Source organism: Psittacula echo, assembly GCF_963264785.1.
Source record: "Psittacula echo genome assembly, chromosome: 27".
Lineage (NCBI taxonomy): Eukaryota > Metazoa > Chordata > Aves > Psittaciformes > Psittacidae > Psittacula > Psittacula echo.
Genome location: NC_137762.1, coordinates 1515648 through 1532716, shown reverse-complemented (window position 1 = coordinate 1532716; position 17069 = coordinate 1515648). Strand labels below are relative to the sequence as shown.

The 17069-nt window shown below is 58.4% G+C and overlaps 1 protein-coding gene across 1 annotated transcript in view; it reads right to left on the bottom strand.

Annotated features, from left to right (window-relative positions):
• LRP1 (LDL receptor related protein 1) overlaps positions 1 to 16505 on the bottom strand; it is a gene marked incomplete at both ends in the record, with an annotated part of 64098 nt that extends 47593 nt beyond the window's left edge. The window contains 3 exons of the mRNA XM_080635623.1: positions 81 to 218; positions 4153 to 4275; positions 16433 to 16505. Coding sequence (XP_080491749.1) covers positions 81 to 218; positions 4153 to 4275; positions 16433 to 16505 — 334 coding nt within the window. The remainder of the gene's footprint in view (positions 1 to 80; positions 219 to 4152; positions 4276 to 16432) is intronic.
• Positions 16506 to 17069: the final 564 nt, after the last annotated feature.

Below are 17069 nucleotides of genomic sequence, written 5' to 3'. Positions count from 1 at the left end.
TCCATAGGGAAAGGAGGAGCAAGGGCAGTATTCCATGGGGCAGCCCCCCGCTGACCATCATCCCCCCCCCAAACACCTACCCCGACAGTGCGGCCCCTCATCGGAGCCGTCGAAGCAGTCGTGGAGCCCATTGCACAGCTTGCTCATGTGGATGCACAGCTCCGTGCCCAGGCAGTTGTGCTCATTGGGTTGGCACCGAGACACCTTGCTCTGAGGACCTGCAAGACAGCAAAGGGCAGGACGGTCAGCAAAGGGAGAGCTTGGAAACCCCAACAGCCATGAGGGAGCGTGTGTGAACGTGCTTTGATTTCCTCTCCCTAGCCCTCTTTTCAACCCTCCTTGCTTTGGATCCCTGTACCCCAGAGCACAAGCAGCATCCACCAAGCAAGGCTCCCTGCAGCAGCTCAAGGCCAGATAAGGCCACCAGAAAAGGCTCAAGCCAGGCTCTGTCCCTGCATCCCGAGCTCTCCCTGGAGGAAGCTTATTAAGAGCCATTGGATTTCCCTTTCAAAGCAGCAGGAAGCTGCTCTCCGGAGTGAACTTTCCCTTTCCATCAGCTTCACAGCACTGGGCAAAGGGGATGGAGACCCAGAGCATCCACAGACCCCCCCTTGGGGATGAGCTGGGATGGGGTCCCAGGAGGAAGGTGACCCCAGGCCTCAGCAGACTCCTTGGCCCAGACTCTTGACTCTTAGGGCCCCATCACTACTGGGGGGCCCTAAGCCCCAGCTCTCACCATAGGCACTGCCTCAGGTGCCAACACACTCCTTGCTAAGCTCAGCTTGCGGGGGGCCGCTGAGCACCAGGGCTATGGGCAGACTTAATCTCCATTATTAGCTAGGAAAAACCAGAAAGGGAGTAAGGCTTTTCGTGTTAAGCTGCTCTGAAAAGCAGCACGGCATTGAGACAAACAACAAAATACACCATCAAGCCATGCACATTCTGAAACGAGCTCCAGCAACACTGGGCTCAGGCCAAGGGTGATGCACTGATGGAGAGCCCCGGCTCAGCATCACCAGCACAAGACATGGACCAGATGGCCCTGCAAAGCCCGACTCCCCTCCGTAGGCTCTCTCCATCCCCTTGAACCCCAAACCCAAGGCTTGAACACGCAGCTCCCACTGGAGCCCCCAACACGTTTCTGCTCAGTCCTGGAGGCCCATTTAGCAGGGAGACAGAGGCTGTTTATGCCTTGCCCTCCCATCAGCAGTGCAGAAATAGCTCCCCAAGCTCCCCACGGAGCACCCCGTCCTTGGCAGGGTGAGCACTGAGAAGGGCACATCACATGCCGAGTGCTTTGTCCGTTTTAAGACAGCTCCTGAGACCAGCATCACCTTCACCCACAGCTCCACCGGTGGAGTTTGTCCTAAATAAGCTTAAACTCTCCTTGGCGAGGAGTGTTACATCACACACAGCTCGCAGTGTGCCAGCGCATCCTTATCCAGCAGGATTCCTGCCCTGCCAATGAGGGCTCGGATTCACTCCCTGCGTGCTGCCACTGCTGAGATACCCTAAAGGAGCTTTACCCTTAATGCAGCCGGGGGTAAAGGCTGCTGTGAGCACCCAAACACATCTCAAACACATCCCAGGGTGTTCCCAGTTAGCCAAGTGGGCCAATGGGTTCCAGCAGGATAACGGATACAGAGCTGGGGACTCCATTGCAACCACTGGGGATGCAGATTCCTCCTTTCCCAGCCCAATGCAGGGCACCCAATAGATGATTCCTGGAGTGTTTTTTACTGCTTCAGAGCTTCTGTTTTCCAGGGAAAAATTGCAGATTCAGGGTTAATTAAAGAGGTGTCACCAAATGGGCCAAAAGAACAAAGGCACTGAAAAAAAGAGCACAGCCCATCAGTCAAAACTGATCCACCGTGTCCATTACTCCCCTGCAAAGGGCCTGGATCAAACCACTTATAGCAAACAGGGCAAGATTAAGCTGCAAGCCACTTTGTTTGCTTTTGACTGTGTTGGCTCACTAATAAATGAGCCCATTTATTACATGTGACAAGCTTGTGGTACACCCCAAGGAGCTGGATTAGGTGGGGATTTTTAACCTCTCCAAACCACTGGGAAAGAAAAAAGGGGGGAACGAAAAGCAATTCCTCCTCCTGTAAATGCAGCCTGCAGTTGATCTGGCAACAGCCCAAAGAGGCACAGATGTAGGGGAGCGTGCTAGGGAACAGGCCGGAGCGGGATGGTCCCGCTGGGGTCACAGGAAGAAGCAAGCAAAGGCTTGGCAGACGATGGGCTCACTTGAGATGCATCCGAACCCAAGCAGCCATTGAGAGCTGCAGGCTTGGTGCGGTGAGACCAGGGATGGGAGATGCTCTTAACCTTAGGATGAAGTGGTGGATGCTGAACCCTCGCCAACATCCAAGCGACCGAAGGCTGTGGATGCGCAGATTCGTCTGTGGTAAAGCCAACGGTGCCAACGCGGCACAAGGCCATTTCTGAGAGCCCCACATCTTTGATTTTCAACAGGATGGAGCCTCTTGTCCAAGGCGTTTCTCCCTCTAGGAAAGCTCCAATCGCCTGGGCAAGAACCGGGTATGAGCCATAAGCACAAGCTCGGGAAGGGAGCTCTTCCTATGCTCAGCAAACACGTGAGCAAGGCCAGCAAATACTTAAAAGGATTCCCCAGGGAGGAAAACCTCACACATAATAGACGGTGTTTCAAGAGCCTCTGACACGAGTACATCACTACAATGTCAATAGCGCTGCCAGGGCGCAAAGGGGTGCGCCAAGCAGCGGGGCGAGAGCTTCGGAAGCAGATTAAATACAAGCAATCAAAGTCATTCTCTCCCTGCCAAAGAGATAAGGGGGATGAGAGCCTGCTGGGAGCCCCGGTGCCAAGGTGGCGTGAGAACAGCTCGCCTGGCAAGGCCGGAGATAGCGGGCTCCGCGCCCTGCCTGTGCTGACAGGTCAGGGCAGGAGCAGGCAGGCAGCAGCCTCCATTCATACCCCAGCCATGGGAAAGGCACCCGGCTTCATGTGCACCATTGCCAAGGTGCCAGTGGGGACAGGCACTGACCCCAGGGCACAGCATCCTTGCGGCTCCCTCTTGGTGCTCCCCAGGCTCCAAGGAGGAACTGAGGGCAGGTCACAGCCTGGCTCTGCCTTCCCCGTCCAGAAAGGGGGCTCTGCCTTCACAGAGGAAGAAAGGAGAAGAAAGGGAAAAGGGAAAGAAGGAACAGGAAGAAGGGGAAGAGGGCGAAGCATCCAAGGGGTCCGTTTCCCCTTCACCTGTCCATACGGATGGCTGCACAGGCACGCCATGCGTCAATCAGGACGGGTTTCTTCCAGCCAAGGAAGGCCTCTGAGTCCTCTGGCAGTAATTTTCCAGGGCTGCAGATTGACTGGAGCCAAACAGCCCATCCCAGCCCCCTCGTCCCTCCCACGGAGGGGACGGTTGCATCATTTTGCCTTAAGAAATAAATAACCCCAGTGCTGAACCAGAAACTGCTTTAGAGGAGACCTTTACGGCAAGTACAGCGGGAAGCAGGAATCGAGGAGGACGAGAGGGACAAACCCTGATGCAGTAAAACAAGGCAACAAGGGCAGCAGAGCTTCCCTCCTCCACGTCCTTGCTCCAGCCACAGCAGAGCCCCCATGCAGACCCCTGCTCCCCCAAACATCTCTTGTGCCCCATCTAACCCAGCCCTGGTCCCCATTTGCTTCTGAAGAGACCTGACCGCCCCGTCGGAGGTGGAAGCATCCCTGGTGCCGCCGCAGCAGAGCATCCAATGGTAAAACCAACCGAGCATCCTCATCCAAACACATCCAGGGACCGCAGTGTGGCTTTCCCCAGGACTCCTATAGACTTCCTTCCTTCTCCTCCATCACCGGAGGCTTGAGGAAGGGATGCAGTCGCTGCCCCATCCTCCACCTTCCTCACGTCCGTCAGTTGGGATGGAATCACCACCAATAACCCAGCGCTACCCCACGCCCAGGAGGCTGGTCTGTGATGACAGATCACAGCCCCATACAGATACAGGGAGAACAGAGAGATGGATGAGCGGTACCCACCCCCACCAAGGGGAGAAGCAGGAGCAGAGGTAGAGCGGTTGACGCTGCCTGGAAGAAGCGTGCAAGGAGGGGATGGATGAAGCAAACCCAAAGGAACACGATGAGGAAAGGAAAGGCATACATACATATATCGGGTGATTCATCCGAGCCATCCGGACAATCCTTTTCCCCGTCACAGCGCCAGCCCTTAGATATGCACGTTATCTGATCTTTGCATGCAAACTGTTTAGGGCTACATGTCTTCGGTGCTGGATGAGAAAAGAAAGAACGAGAAGAGAGAAGATCAGTTTCTTCCCAAAGAAAAAACCCCACTAACATTGAAATTAAAGGCTAAAGATGGCTTTTGGGTTGATTCCTTCCTAACGGCTCCGCAAAAGCTGGAGCCTGGCATCAGCTCCATCAAGCTTGCCCCTAAGGAAAGGAGAGAATTGAAAGCGGAGCATTAATTACACTGCGAGAAAACAGGAACCGGGATCCACGATGCGCTACCCGATTTTAAAGCTCATTTAACTGGGATGAATTAGCTCCGGGAGCCAAGGGAGGGTTGTTTTCTACGCTAGACAGGAAAAAAAAGGGGGAAAAGCATCAGAAAACCCAAATGAGAGCAAATTAAAAAGTCCCATTTTTAAAGGATGCAAACGGCGCCAGCAGCGGGATGGGGGTTCCATCCATCCTTAACACACATGGACACGTGGGCACTGTGGCTGGAATGGTGCTGCCAAGGGAGGGATGGTGACCCCGGCACCATGGTCCTGCCCCAAGCAGGAATACACTAAAGCCAGAGCAAAAACCAGCAGGAAAAACTAAAGCACAGGGAGCAAACCAGGCCTGATCCCTGTGGATAGGAGCAGGGCTGGGAAGAGTCCCAGTGCCCTCATCCCATTGACACAAGTGGTACCTCGAGGGAGCTGCAATTAGGGCAGGAAAGGCAGGAATTCTTGGAAACCCAACAAAAAGCAACCGTGGAGGTTTGCATAAAGCAAAGGCAAACACACACAATTCCCTAAGCATTTATCTTGTGCCATCCCTGCCTCCTGCTAAACTCCCTGCTCCGAGGATCTCTGTGGAAAGAGGGGCTCTGCATGGGCCTTGCTGCAGCATTCCATGACCCTCAGCTTCCCGACAGGCAGAGAAGGTGCCACAATCCCTCTCCAGCTCCTGCCATGGGAAGGAAATGCTGCAGCCAGGTCTGGGCAGCTTCTGTCCTGTCTGCAACAGGGATGCTGCTGAGGATGGGTAAAGCCCGGTCCCCACTCCAAATCCCGGCTCCTGAAGGGTGGGAGGATGCTCTCCCCGCCATGGAACAACACTGACTCTTCCTCAGCCCTGCACAAGGGCTTTGTTTGATGTCACTCGCTTTGATTGAAGGGTACCACCTCCCACAGGCCTCGCTTCCCTTCTGTCTCCCGAGCATCCGCAGCGTTGGAGCTGCTGCTTTGCGGGGAAGGCTCCACACCTCGACAGGGAGCTCAGCGCAAGCAAGATGGAGACTGGACCTATCAAAATGGATGAAACAGCCCCGGTTATGAGCAGATGCCTCCAACACCCCCCCCACAACTCTTCTTTAGGATGACTTGGAGACCAAACCTGTCCCCATCCTCCCACAGGAGGAGCCTGGGGACCAGCTCGGCTCCGCCGCCTCCTCCTCTTCCCGGAGGAGCTCATCTCCCACCTCCATCTCCCAGCCACAAGCGCACCAAACGCGAGGCTCCTTAAGGGAACCACAGCAAAGAACCAAGCCCCCCTGTGGATTTCCTGCCCTCCCTTCATCCTCCCAGGTCTGCACCAGCCCCAGAGTGACCCACGGCAGCCGCAACCGCACCACCGACAGCAGCCAGCACCCAGGAACCAACAGCATCCATTGTCTGCCCCGCAATGAGCTCAGCCCCCAGCCTCTCAGCACCTCCTGCCCCTCAATGGGAGCGGGTAGGTCCGTAGGAAGAGGGTTAGTGGTCCCCAGCCTGCTGGGGAGGAGAAACCACAACCAGGAGCTTGTATTGCACTGGAGACACCAGTCCTGGAGCAGGGATGCTCACAAGCAGGGAAGATTGGTCCCTCTGGCAGGTTAAAGCCGTTCCTCCTTGTTTTGTCCCTACATCCCTTGTCCAAAGCCCCTCTCCAGGTTTCTTGTAGCCCCTTTAGGCCCTGAGAGCTGCTCTAAGGTCTCCCCAGAGTGCTCTGGGGGTGTAGCCCAGCACATTGAGGGGTTCTGGGCTCAAGCACAGACTGAAGCCAGGTCATGGTGGCCCCTATGTACCAGCACCTACACCTTGCGGAGCAGCCCTATCGCCATGGATGCTCTTGGACCAGAGCGGAGCAGGTTCTCCTGTGTTGGCAGCAGCTCCCCCAAGCAGGAGCAGTGTGGGACCTTCTCCAAGCACTGCAGCTCTGTCAGGCTGCACATCACGGCTTTCCTTAAGGAAAACCACCCCTGAGGACAATACCCTGCTCCTGAAGGGGTGATGCCACAGCACAGCCATACCCAAACCCAGCTCAAACCCCCTCCACCATTCCCAAACATGACAACAGCTTCAGTCAAGGCCTTGTGCTTGCCATTGCTGCCACGGCTCCATGCACGGGGAAGGATGGAGATCACTTCCCCTTGGCTCCTTGGCAACCCAGCGCGCTTTCTGTCCTTGCACAGCATGTTCCCAAGCGAGTTAAATGGCCCCAGAGTAAGCGTGGGGATGGCCCTGGTGCCAGGTGGACAATTAGAGGCGGTGTCTCTTAATGCATCCTTCACACGGAGCCAAATCTGCTTCCCAAAGCCGGGCACCAGCAGAAGCGGCAGCGGAGCACGAAGCGGGGAATAAAGGTGCCTTCATGCAGCGCACAATGGCCAGCTCAGAGCAGGGCCAGGGCAGCTGCAGGAGCCATCGCACGTCCCTCTTTGGCAGCCGGAGGAGAGATCCCTGCTTAAAAGTAATTCAAAGGGGGAAGAAGGGGGAAAACTGTCCTTAAAAATGGCTATTTGGGTCCAAGAAAGGGGATCCTTCTTCATCCCGCAGGATGGGGACTGAGCGCCTGGCCCTGCATCCCGCTATCCACGGGCTCTGCGAGCAGAGGGATGGGCAGAAAAGGGCTGTTCAAGAAACACAACAGAACCCATTTCATTTTGCCCAGAGCAAGAACTGAACAATCCCATTTCACCGGCCCATCCCGTTGCGGGAGCTGCTGAGCAGGGTCTTCACCTCGAGCCAAGCCATGCCAGGACGGCATAAAAACCTCGCTGAACTGGAAGCAAAGCCCGCAAGCATTAAAGGGCTCCTTTCCCGTCCGTTCCTCTTCATCCCAGCTCCTCCTCCCCTCCGCAGGAGGAGGTGGCCAGCAAAGGAAACAGCCTGGCCATAAAGAGGGGCTGGAATGAGGGTGATTTGCAAACCAGATGTTCTGGAGGGGGGGGGGGGGGGGGGGGGGAAGACGAAAGCACGAGAGGGAGCAAAAGAAATCCACTCCACATTCCTCCCAGGTCTCCATTCCCTGCTTCCCCCTCCTTTCCATGCTTCCACACCCCATCTCCTGCAGTGGGGAGCCTGCCAAAGCACACACCTCCTGCGCCCTGCACACGGAGCCGGGAGCCATCATCCCACCCGGTACGATGGATCCAGAATGGTACCCGCAGCATGACCAAGCATCACGCAGCTCCCAATGCTGCTATGATCTGATCTCATCTGCTCCCATTTGGGCCACTTTGGGCTGATTTCTGGCCTTTCTCCAGGGAAATGACCCATCAGCCAGCTGAACATCGCATCTTCATGCCTCCTCTTCACTGTCCCTCCCTGTGGACTCAGGCCTCAAGGCACCACTTGTTTGGTGCTGTAGCACCCAATGAACCAAACACAGAGCTCAGAGTCACCCTTTCATTCTTCCCCCCTGCACCGTCCATCCTTTGGCCTTGAATTTCAGGGATAAACCCCACCATTGGCTCCTTTTCTGCGCTTTGCACTCCCAATTTCCCGGAGTTTCTCCAGGAAAGGATAAAGCAGGAGGCACACGCACCCCTCGGCTCTTCCCTGCTGCAGGGGCTTGGTGCAGAAGCCATGAGGCTGATGCTAAACCCCCAAATCCCTGCAGAATTCCAGCTTTGGCTTCAAAATAGGGTAACAGAGACACTCAAACCAAGCGAACCTAAAGCCCAAGGCACATTTTTCCAATGGGAAAGGCGAACGGAAGGTTGCTTCGTTCCATTCTGCATTTCCATGCAAGAGCTCTGAACAGTTCAGATGCATTTTTGCAATTCTTCCACCCGGCCCCTTCCAACGGGAAGATTCAAACCAGATCCACGGCTCCATCCCAGCGCCGCTTCCATGAATGACGTTGCTGTGCGCTCCCGGCCATTCCCGACGGAGAAGCCGCAGGTATGAGCGGAGGGGCCCGTCCAATTGCTAAGTAAATATTGACTTTCAAATACATCCCCCCCCCCCTTTTCCTTTCAATTCTTCTCCTACTGCATCTAAATCCTGCGGGATCAACCTTCATAAACACAAAAAGGAGACAGTTTGGGGAGGAAGAGCAGCATTCCAACGGCAGCACAGCACTGATCCTAGGAAAGGCTCCGGTTGGAATATTGCGGCTCCTTTGCTGATGATCTTAGGCAGACGTTCTTCCCTGTGAGGATGCTGGGACACTGCAATGGGTTGAATGGAGAAGCTGCCCCATCCCTGGCAGTGTTCAAGGCCAGGTTGGACACAGGGGCTTGGAGCAAGCTGCTCTAGTGGAAGGTGTCCCTGCCCATGGCAGGGGATGGGAACTGGATGAGCTTTAAGGTTCCTTCATCCCAAACCATTCCATGATTTCTCCTGACTGCAGGATCTGCCATCCCTGCTTCCCAAACTCAGACAAAAGAGGGAAGGGAAGACTTGGGGGGGGGGGGGAAAGAAGGACAATGGATGGGAGAGCATTGCCCCTAAGGGCAGATGGGAGGCTGCCCCAGGAGCATCCAGGAGGAAGGGGGAAGGGGAATAACATCACATTGTGGCTCCCAAGGGCTGCTTTCATCCCACAGCCCTGCCATCACCTGACTTCAAACAGAGCCAGGGGGGAAGACGATGGAAACGGGAGCACGGATCAGGAAATCTGGATGCGATGGGAGGAGGAATGTGCTTCCCCCCTCTCTGCCCAGCCCCTTCCCTCCCGATCCCCAGATGAAATGCATTAAAAACACGGGGGGGGGGGGGGGGGGGGAAGAGAGAAATCATTTGCATCTTAAACCAAATTCAGAATCCCCCTCATCCCCCTCCTGCTCCAGCCCCACAGAGGGGTCCAGGGAAGAATGAGCTGGAAAATGGCAGGAGATGGAACCAGATGAAACGAATCCAGTAAAAGAGCTTGATAATACACAACGTGCTGGGGAGGGGAGGGCAGAAGGGGCTGGCTCCAGCCACACACTAGAGGGTGTTTGGAGGCAGATCCGTGCCGGTTTGGTTTCTTTCTCTTTTTTGCAGCTTATCTGCAATGTAAATGAAAAGGAGGGGATAAAAAACAGGGAAGAAAAAAGGCATTTGCAGCCAAGAGAAAGGGGCTTTGGATGGGCTGCAGCCACCCAAGGGGATGCTCCGGCTCCCCCCCACCCCAGTCACCCCATCAGGGCTGACCCAAACCAGGCAGCGGGGACGGGTTCCCCTCTACCTGCTTTATTCCCTTGATTTATTGTAGGAATGCTAAGTGGGATGTTTCTAGCCTGGGCAGTTGGGAACCCAAACAGAAGAGAGTGTTCTGGCCTGGAGGCAGTTATTTATGGCTTGTGGCTAAAGCTGATAACGCTTCCTCCAGAGACCTGCCTGCATTGTGCAATAAAGTAATTGCACATTATAGATTAATAGGCATTTCATCTGGGCAGCTGAAATCAAGGGGCAGAACGCTGCTGCTGGAGCTCAGCAGAGGAGCCCAGGGCTCCATGCAGCCTATGGGGCTTTGCTGGGGGCAGGAGGGTGCTGGTGCTTCCCCTGCCCGGGCCGGGCAGCAGCTCGCCAAGGCTTTCAAAGGGCTGGAGCCAGGCCAAAACCATTGGCCTTAATTCATCAGTCAACTCAATTTCGCTGCCTTCGCAAATAAGGACTTTGTCTGAGATGGGGAAACGGAGCAGAGCAGCTATTGTGGCCCCGGGAGCGGGCAGAAAGGGCCCTTTGAGAGGACACTCTGCCGGAATAAAAGTCACTTTCATCCCAGAATAATTAGCATGCTCTGAGTACACTAATTATTCCGGCATAAAGGGACTCTTATTCCCGAGCAGCGCAGGGAGATGCTCTGGATTCTGGTCCACCTGCCCGTGTGAACGCAGCATCAGAGGGGTGATGAGGATGTGGAGATGCAGCTCCATCTCCAGCCAGCAGGTCCTCTGTGGGGAGCATCCCCCAGTGCTGGGGAGGACACGGAGCCACCACCATCTCCTGCTGTTTTAAGGTCTCCCCATGACAAAACACTGCTGTGGCCCATACAGGGCTTCTGGCCGTCACCAGCTCCCATCCTGATCCCCAAAAGCAAACCTGACCGCCCTGCCACGGCATGGCAAAATGTCCCATCTAACTGGTACAGATGTTTACAGAGGAATCCGTATGGATGTGTCTCTTCACGTGCTGCATCCCAGACGCTACCCTAGCCCTTGGCATCTCCATCAGTGATGAAGCTCTCGCCTGCAGCAGCCTGGATGCTCTAAGGTGGCTCCTGTGGGTCAAGGATCCTGGCTGGGCTGGTTTGACCTTCTGCAAGTTGCAGAAGAAGAAGCTTTAAGATTTTATATAGAGATATAGAGAGAGCTATATAGATATATGGATATAGAGATATATATGGGCTGGGTGGGTTTTGAGGGATGATGGCATTGGAGCAGCTGCGGAGGAGAAGACCAAGCTGGTGAGTAAGCACAACGCTGGGCTTCAAATCCACGCTTCCGCAGGGAAAACACGCTCCAGGCCACAAGAGGAGACGCTGAGTGAACCCATCTGGAAGGGCCGGGGGCTGCGGCAGGAAGCGAGGCACCAACCCAGGGATGCTGATCCGGCGTGGGGCCAATGGCCCTGCTGGGAGCAGGCAGGGGACAGGGGATGGGTCCCATGGTTGGGATGTTTCAGCTGACTTTTAGGACAGGGAGAGAACGTTTCCGTCCTTGGAAGGGAGGTGGGAAGCACCAAGTGACAAAGGCAAAGCCCAATTGACCCCACAGTGATTGCCCCGGTGCCCCACAGCATCCGCCCCGGCTGCCGGAGCGGGAAGTATTAAACCCAAGTGCTTCCTTTTCCAAACAATAAAAAGGCACCGGGACACGCACGGGACCAAACCCTTCCCAGCCTTCTCCCAGCTGCTCTCCCCACACTGGGCTGTGCAGAGGGATGGGGTCCAGCACCCCAGGGAGGATGGGACCACCGCAAGCACTGCGCTTGGGGATGCTGCAGCCCCCCCTGTGCTGTGCATCATCAGCTGGAGCTGCTTTCCCAGGCACAAACTGGACAGGGATGGATGAAGAGCATCAATGTTGGCAGCTGGGGATGGAGAACACAAGGCACACGCTGGACCCCCACTATTAGCAAGCCAGTGTGGTGCCTGTGAAGCAGAGTGGGGCAGGGGACGGTCACGGCACCAGCGTCTGCATTAATGATGATCTTAAAGGTCTTTTCCGACCTGGTTCATTCTATGATTCTATGATCCCTTTAGGCCACGCCATTCAAATTCGAAGCACAGCACCAGCAGAACGGCACATCCACAGGATGCCAACGCTTTGTGCCGCTGCAGCACCAAGAGGCAGAGCAAGGGGACCCCGGCAGGGACTCAGCCCCCATAGAACCCAATGCAGCATCACAGGGCACGGGCGCAGGGAGACGCTCGGCTCTTCATCAGCTACAAAGAGCCGCTGCGTGAATCCAGGGCCCGGTCCCCGCGCGCAGCCGGCTGCAGAACAAAGAGCTGCACCGTATTGAGTAAATGGAGGAGGCTGATGTGTTCCAAAGCAGATTCCAACAACAATTTGCCCGGCAGCAAACACAAAACCCAGGCACCCCCAGCAAGGCCACGGCAGGGGAGCAGCAGCGGTGCAGCTCCCAAAGCCTGCGCCAGGCTGAAATCCTCCCCCTTGGCTACGGTGGCCAAGGGATGGACACCAGAGCCCCGAGTGCAGCGCCAAGCCTAAAGCAGCAATTAATGCCCTCGCCCCCCATTATTTACCAAGCAAACCACGCTCATGGTCACCATCCCATCAGCAGCTCACCACGATGCGAGTGTCAGCGCCACGGTGCCCTTTGGAGAAACAGCATCTTGCAAGAGGCTCATTCGTCTGTTCCATTAAAGATGCAACTTCCAACTCCACCAGACCCCCCCCAAGCATCTGCCATTCCCTCAGGCCACACGCTTTGGACACTGCAGATGAGCCAAGGCTGCTCTTCCCATCCCTGCCCTCGGTGGCACCGTGAGCACGGTCCCACTGGAGAAGCTGCCAGCAAGGTCATTATCCACCATTCCAGTTGCCAACCCCACAAGCCCTTTGCTTCACGCAGTGCTGGGACCGTCTGGGATCCTGCAGAGCATCTGCATGACTGCAGCTCCAGCCTGCTCCCTTCCCCTGGCTAAGAAAGGACATGGGGAGTCTATATTTAGCCTTAGAAATGGCTGGAGTGCGTTGGGGAGAGCAACCTCACACAACAGAATAACAACCAGCAAACCAGTGCTCGCGGCCCACCCAGTACTTTTCCTCCTTAAAATAAGAAGCAGAGAGTGAAGAAAACAAGAAGTTGGAGCCAAACGAGAAAACACGGAGAACATTTGCTGCCGGTCGCTGCTGGCCAAGGGACGTTAAATGGAAAGGACGGGGAAGTCAACAGCAAAACCTGGTCTGTAAATAGCTTGAGCCTGGCTTGCAAAGGGGAGGGAAACGCATCCTCCCGACAAGCCTTGAGGATGGAGCCGATGCACTGACTGGGAGAGCTGCCCGTGGGTCAGTTGGGGACGTCCCAGGGGCACAGAGCAAGGGTTCCATGTGTGAGGCTGGCACAAAGAAGGTGCTCGATGTGGAGCTGGGAACTGAAACCGGGGCAGTGCCTGGAAGAGGAACCTCCTGCCCCAATCCCACCCGCGCGCTGGTGGTGCTGACTCAGCAGGAGCGCGGCACAGCCCGGCCCAGCCTGTGGCTCAGCCCTGACCACACACCCCACGCTGTCCTGCGGCTTCAGAACCCCCCCTCCATGCACTCCCTCCCAGGGCAAAGGGCCCTTGCAGAGGCACGTGCTCCCTGCACCGCTTGGAGGGGCTGAGCAGCACCCAGGTCCCTGCTGAATGGCCCCCCATAGGGAACTCAGCATCCCAAAGGCAGAGCCAAAAACCACAACGATTTTGGGCTCAGCTGCCCCTGCCTCCTGTACGAGGCAGCGAAACTCCCCCACTGTGGGCATCTGTTCCTGTGGGAAGACATCTGGAGCAGGGAACAGCGGGAGCACACAGCAGAAAGCCGGCACAGACCCCTGCATCCCTCTAGGAACGGTAGCGATGCTCCTGGTGAGGGCAAAGGGCTCCTCACCCTGCCCCATCCTCAGCCACCCTCCCCAGTGGAGGATAATGCCCACAGCAAACACCAGGAGATAACCAGGATGCTGCTGCAGCCGAGTCCCCCCACAGCATCCCAGATGGGGAAGGAGAGGGGCTGAGCTCAACCTGCCCACGACAGCGAGAGGATGGGTTTCCCCCTCCCACCTCAAAGCTGACACAAGGCTGTTCCTGGGGTCCCCACCTCACAGTTGGTTATGGGGCTTTTCCCTTCACTTGTCCCTGCTTTTCCACTCCTGCAAGGAGTTGGGAATGCCTCGTGCAGCAGAACGGAGCCGGCGCACGAGGCAGGCAACCAGCACCAGGCATCTCACACAGGCTCATGGTGAGGACGAACCGGAGCCAGATCCTTTGGAAGAGGCTCTGGGGAGCCAGGATTAGGGAGGACCAGGGTGGGTTTTGCTCCACATCAGCCCCGTGGGTCCTCAACACCTGAGAAGCAGCATCACGAGCTGGAGGGCTTGAGCAGCCCCCGCTCCTGAGGAGCACACGGAACCACATGGAGAGGACATGAGGAGACACCAAAAGACAAGGGGGACGTGTGCCACAGCTGCTCCCACCTCCACACCACCCACCATGGCTTTGGAAGCTGCACGAAGGCAGAACGCAACGCCTCGGTTTCACCCCAAAACCGGCACCGCTGCCAGGGATGCTCCAGCACTGCCCCATCCATCAGCACACACCATGGGACAGGGAGCACACGGGACAGAGGCAGCATCCACAGCACAGCATCTCCTATGCACCGGCAGGCTCCTGCGAGCCCCAGGATGCTCCACACAGGGCCAGCGGGTACCCTCCTGTCCCCACCACTGCATCAGAAGCACTGCACCGAAGCACCACAGCCCTTAACCACAGGTACCGCCAAGCCAGGAGCGGGGCAAGCCCTGCCTGCCCTCACCCGTGGCCCCATGGCTGTGTGGGGCAGCTCCGTGCCACTGGGAAGCAGCACCATAGCTCTGCAGGCAGGAGCCGTGCACCGGTGCCCTTTGTCCCACTGGAACGGATTCCCCCCTATCCCCCAAGCTGGACTTTGCCTCCTGCAGCCAAAGCCAGGATCAACTGAACAGGTCCAGAGCTGCAAACAGGCGCAGTGCTTGTCTCCAGGCAAGGATGGGGACTCTGCACCCCACTGCCCGCAGCATCGGAGCAGCACCGGCTCCATCACAGCTCCCAGCTTGCCCCTGGCCTGAGGCAGGAGACCAGAGCCCAGCCAGGACCACTGGAGCCAAGGTGCCACCCTCTGTACCCCTGTCAGTTCAAGAGCCCCTCTGCAACCTCCTGCGGCTCCATCCCCAGCTCTCCAAGGAGCCCTCATCCTGCTGGGCTGCCCCATGGAGCAAACAGCACCTTGCCCCCAGTGTCACCCCCAAAGGGAGAGCAGCCTGGCGCTGGGAGGGAGGGGTGGCTCTGCATTGGGTTTCACCCCACTCCAGCTCCTGGGGTGGAGAAGGGGCCAGAGGAACTTCCTTCCCGCACATCATCCTTCCGCAGCCTGTTTCCAAAGGCAACGCAGCTTATGCAATGAGCGATGCCCGTCCCTCCCGCCCCCATGGACTTGGGAATCTGCCGGCAGCTCCCAGCCACCATCCAGTGAGGATGAGGCCTATGGACACGGGGATCCTGGGGAGCAGGCTGGGAGCAGGGAAGCCTCGGGTCAACGGTTCACCATCACCATCCCCATCGGGTCAATCAACCTCTGTTCCCTGCAAGGGACGCCGATGAAGCACCCAGACCTCCAGTGGGGCGAGGAGGGATGGAAACCGCAGGCTCCAGCCTCCCGCAGCCCCAGACAGTAATGTGGGGCAGGGATATGGCGTTTGCCCAAGCCTCCTCCTCCTCCTCTTCCTCCATCCCGCTGACCTGCAGACAGGTCAAGCGCTGCCACCACACCAAACACCAGCAGCTTCACTCCAAGGTGGGCGAAGAAAGAGGACAGAAAACCCACTTCCCCCCCCCCCATAAATAACCCTCACGGCAACCAACTGCTCCAGTCCCCTGCCAGGGCCATCCTGAGGGAAACCATAAGCAGAAAGTGCCAACTCAGAACCCCCATTTCTCTGCTTTGAAAGGGAAAAGCAGGCTCCAGCCCCGTGTGTTGAGGCATCGCAGGAACTTCTCCATGGCCGGGTCCCGGCGCGTTCGGCTGCCAGCTCCCAAACGCGCTCCCGCTGCCAAGAGCGGCCCCTCATCCGCTCGGAGCCCTCGGCCATGGAGCTGACGAGCTCCTCAAAGTATTTACTGAATAGATCAATAAGCGCCGGGAACGCGAGACGTGCGCAGCCTGGAAAGAAAGCGGCTGGCGGGGGGCCGGCCCGGGCCGACGGACGGGGGGGACAACCCCATCGCTGGGTAAACATTTATCCCAGTGCCACCGCGCTGGCCACGGCCGAGCCCCGCAGCAGGGGCTGCGGCAGGAGAAGCGGCCCCACTTATGCAAGGAGCGTGGGGCGAGGCCAGGCTGCCCCGGGGAGCTGGGGGACCCCCGCGTTAAGGGGACGCCGAGTTCCAACTTTCCTGCTTGGCTGGAGGGGGGGAAACTTTGGATTCCCGAGGAAAAGGGGGCGTCGGGCGGGTGGAACCCCCCTGAACGGGAGGGAGCCTGGGGGGCGCGGGGAAGGGCGGCCGGTCCCGGTGCCCCCCCCCCAAAACCCCCGGTGCCCTCCGTCGCTCTCCCCCGCGGCGCAGCGGGGCCGTGCTGCGCCCGCTCTGCTTTGTCACGGCGACGTCCCCCGACCCGAGCGCCGCGGCCCCGCTGGCTCCCGGCTCCGCGTCCCCGACAGCGGCCGCGGGGCCGCGCAGCTGCTGCGCTCTGTGGTGTCCCCCCCGCCTCCAACCACCACCACCCCCGCTCCCCACCGCGGGGCCCGGGCCCGCACTCACCTTCGAGGGCGCGGGCGGCGGGCGCGGCCAGCAGGGCCAGCAGGCACCCGGCGAGGGGCAGCAGCGGCCCCATGCCGGCGGCTCGGCGGCGGCTCGGCGGCTCCTCACGCCGTGCTGCCCGCGGGGCGGCGCGTCCCGGGCCCGCGCACCGACATCCGCGGAGGGAGGGGGCGCGGGGCGGGGGCGGGCGGGGGAGGGACGGGACGGGGCGGGACGGGGCGGGCGGAACCTCGGGACCCTCCGGACCCTCCGGGCTGGGCGGCGGCGGCGGCGGCGGAGAAGGGGGGCGAGGGGAGGGAAAGGGAAAGGGGAGGGGGGGGCGGAGGGGATGGATGGATGGATGGAGGGATGGAGAGCGCTCGCCGCCGCGCCCGCCTGACGTCACCGTGCGCGCGCCGCCGCCGCCTCGCGCGCTCCCGTTGGGGAGCGCGGAGGGGAGGCGGGCGGGGGGGGGGAAGAGTGAGGGGGGTCCTACGCGGCGGCCGCTCGGTGCGCATGCGTACGGGGTACCGGGACTGTCCCCCCCCACCCGGTGCGGGCAGGGGCACGGCCCGGTGCGGGCTCGGTATAAGCGCGGTGCGGTGCGGGCCGGCGCTGCCGCTGCGGTACCCACGCGTGGTTGCCGGGCCCTGCGATG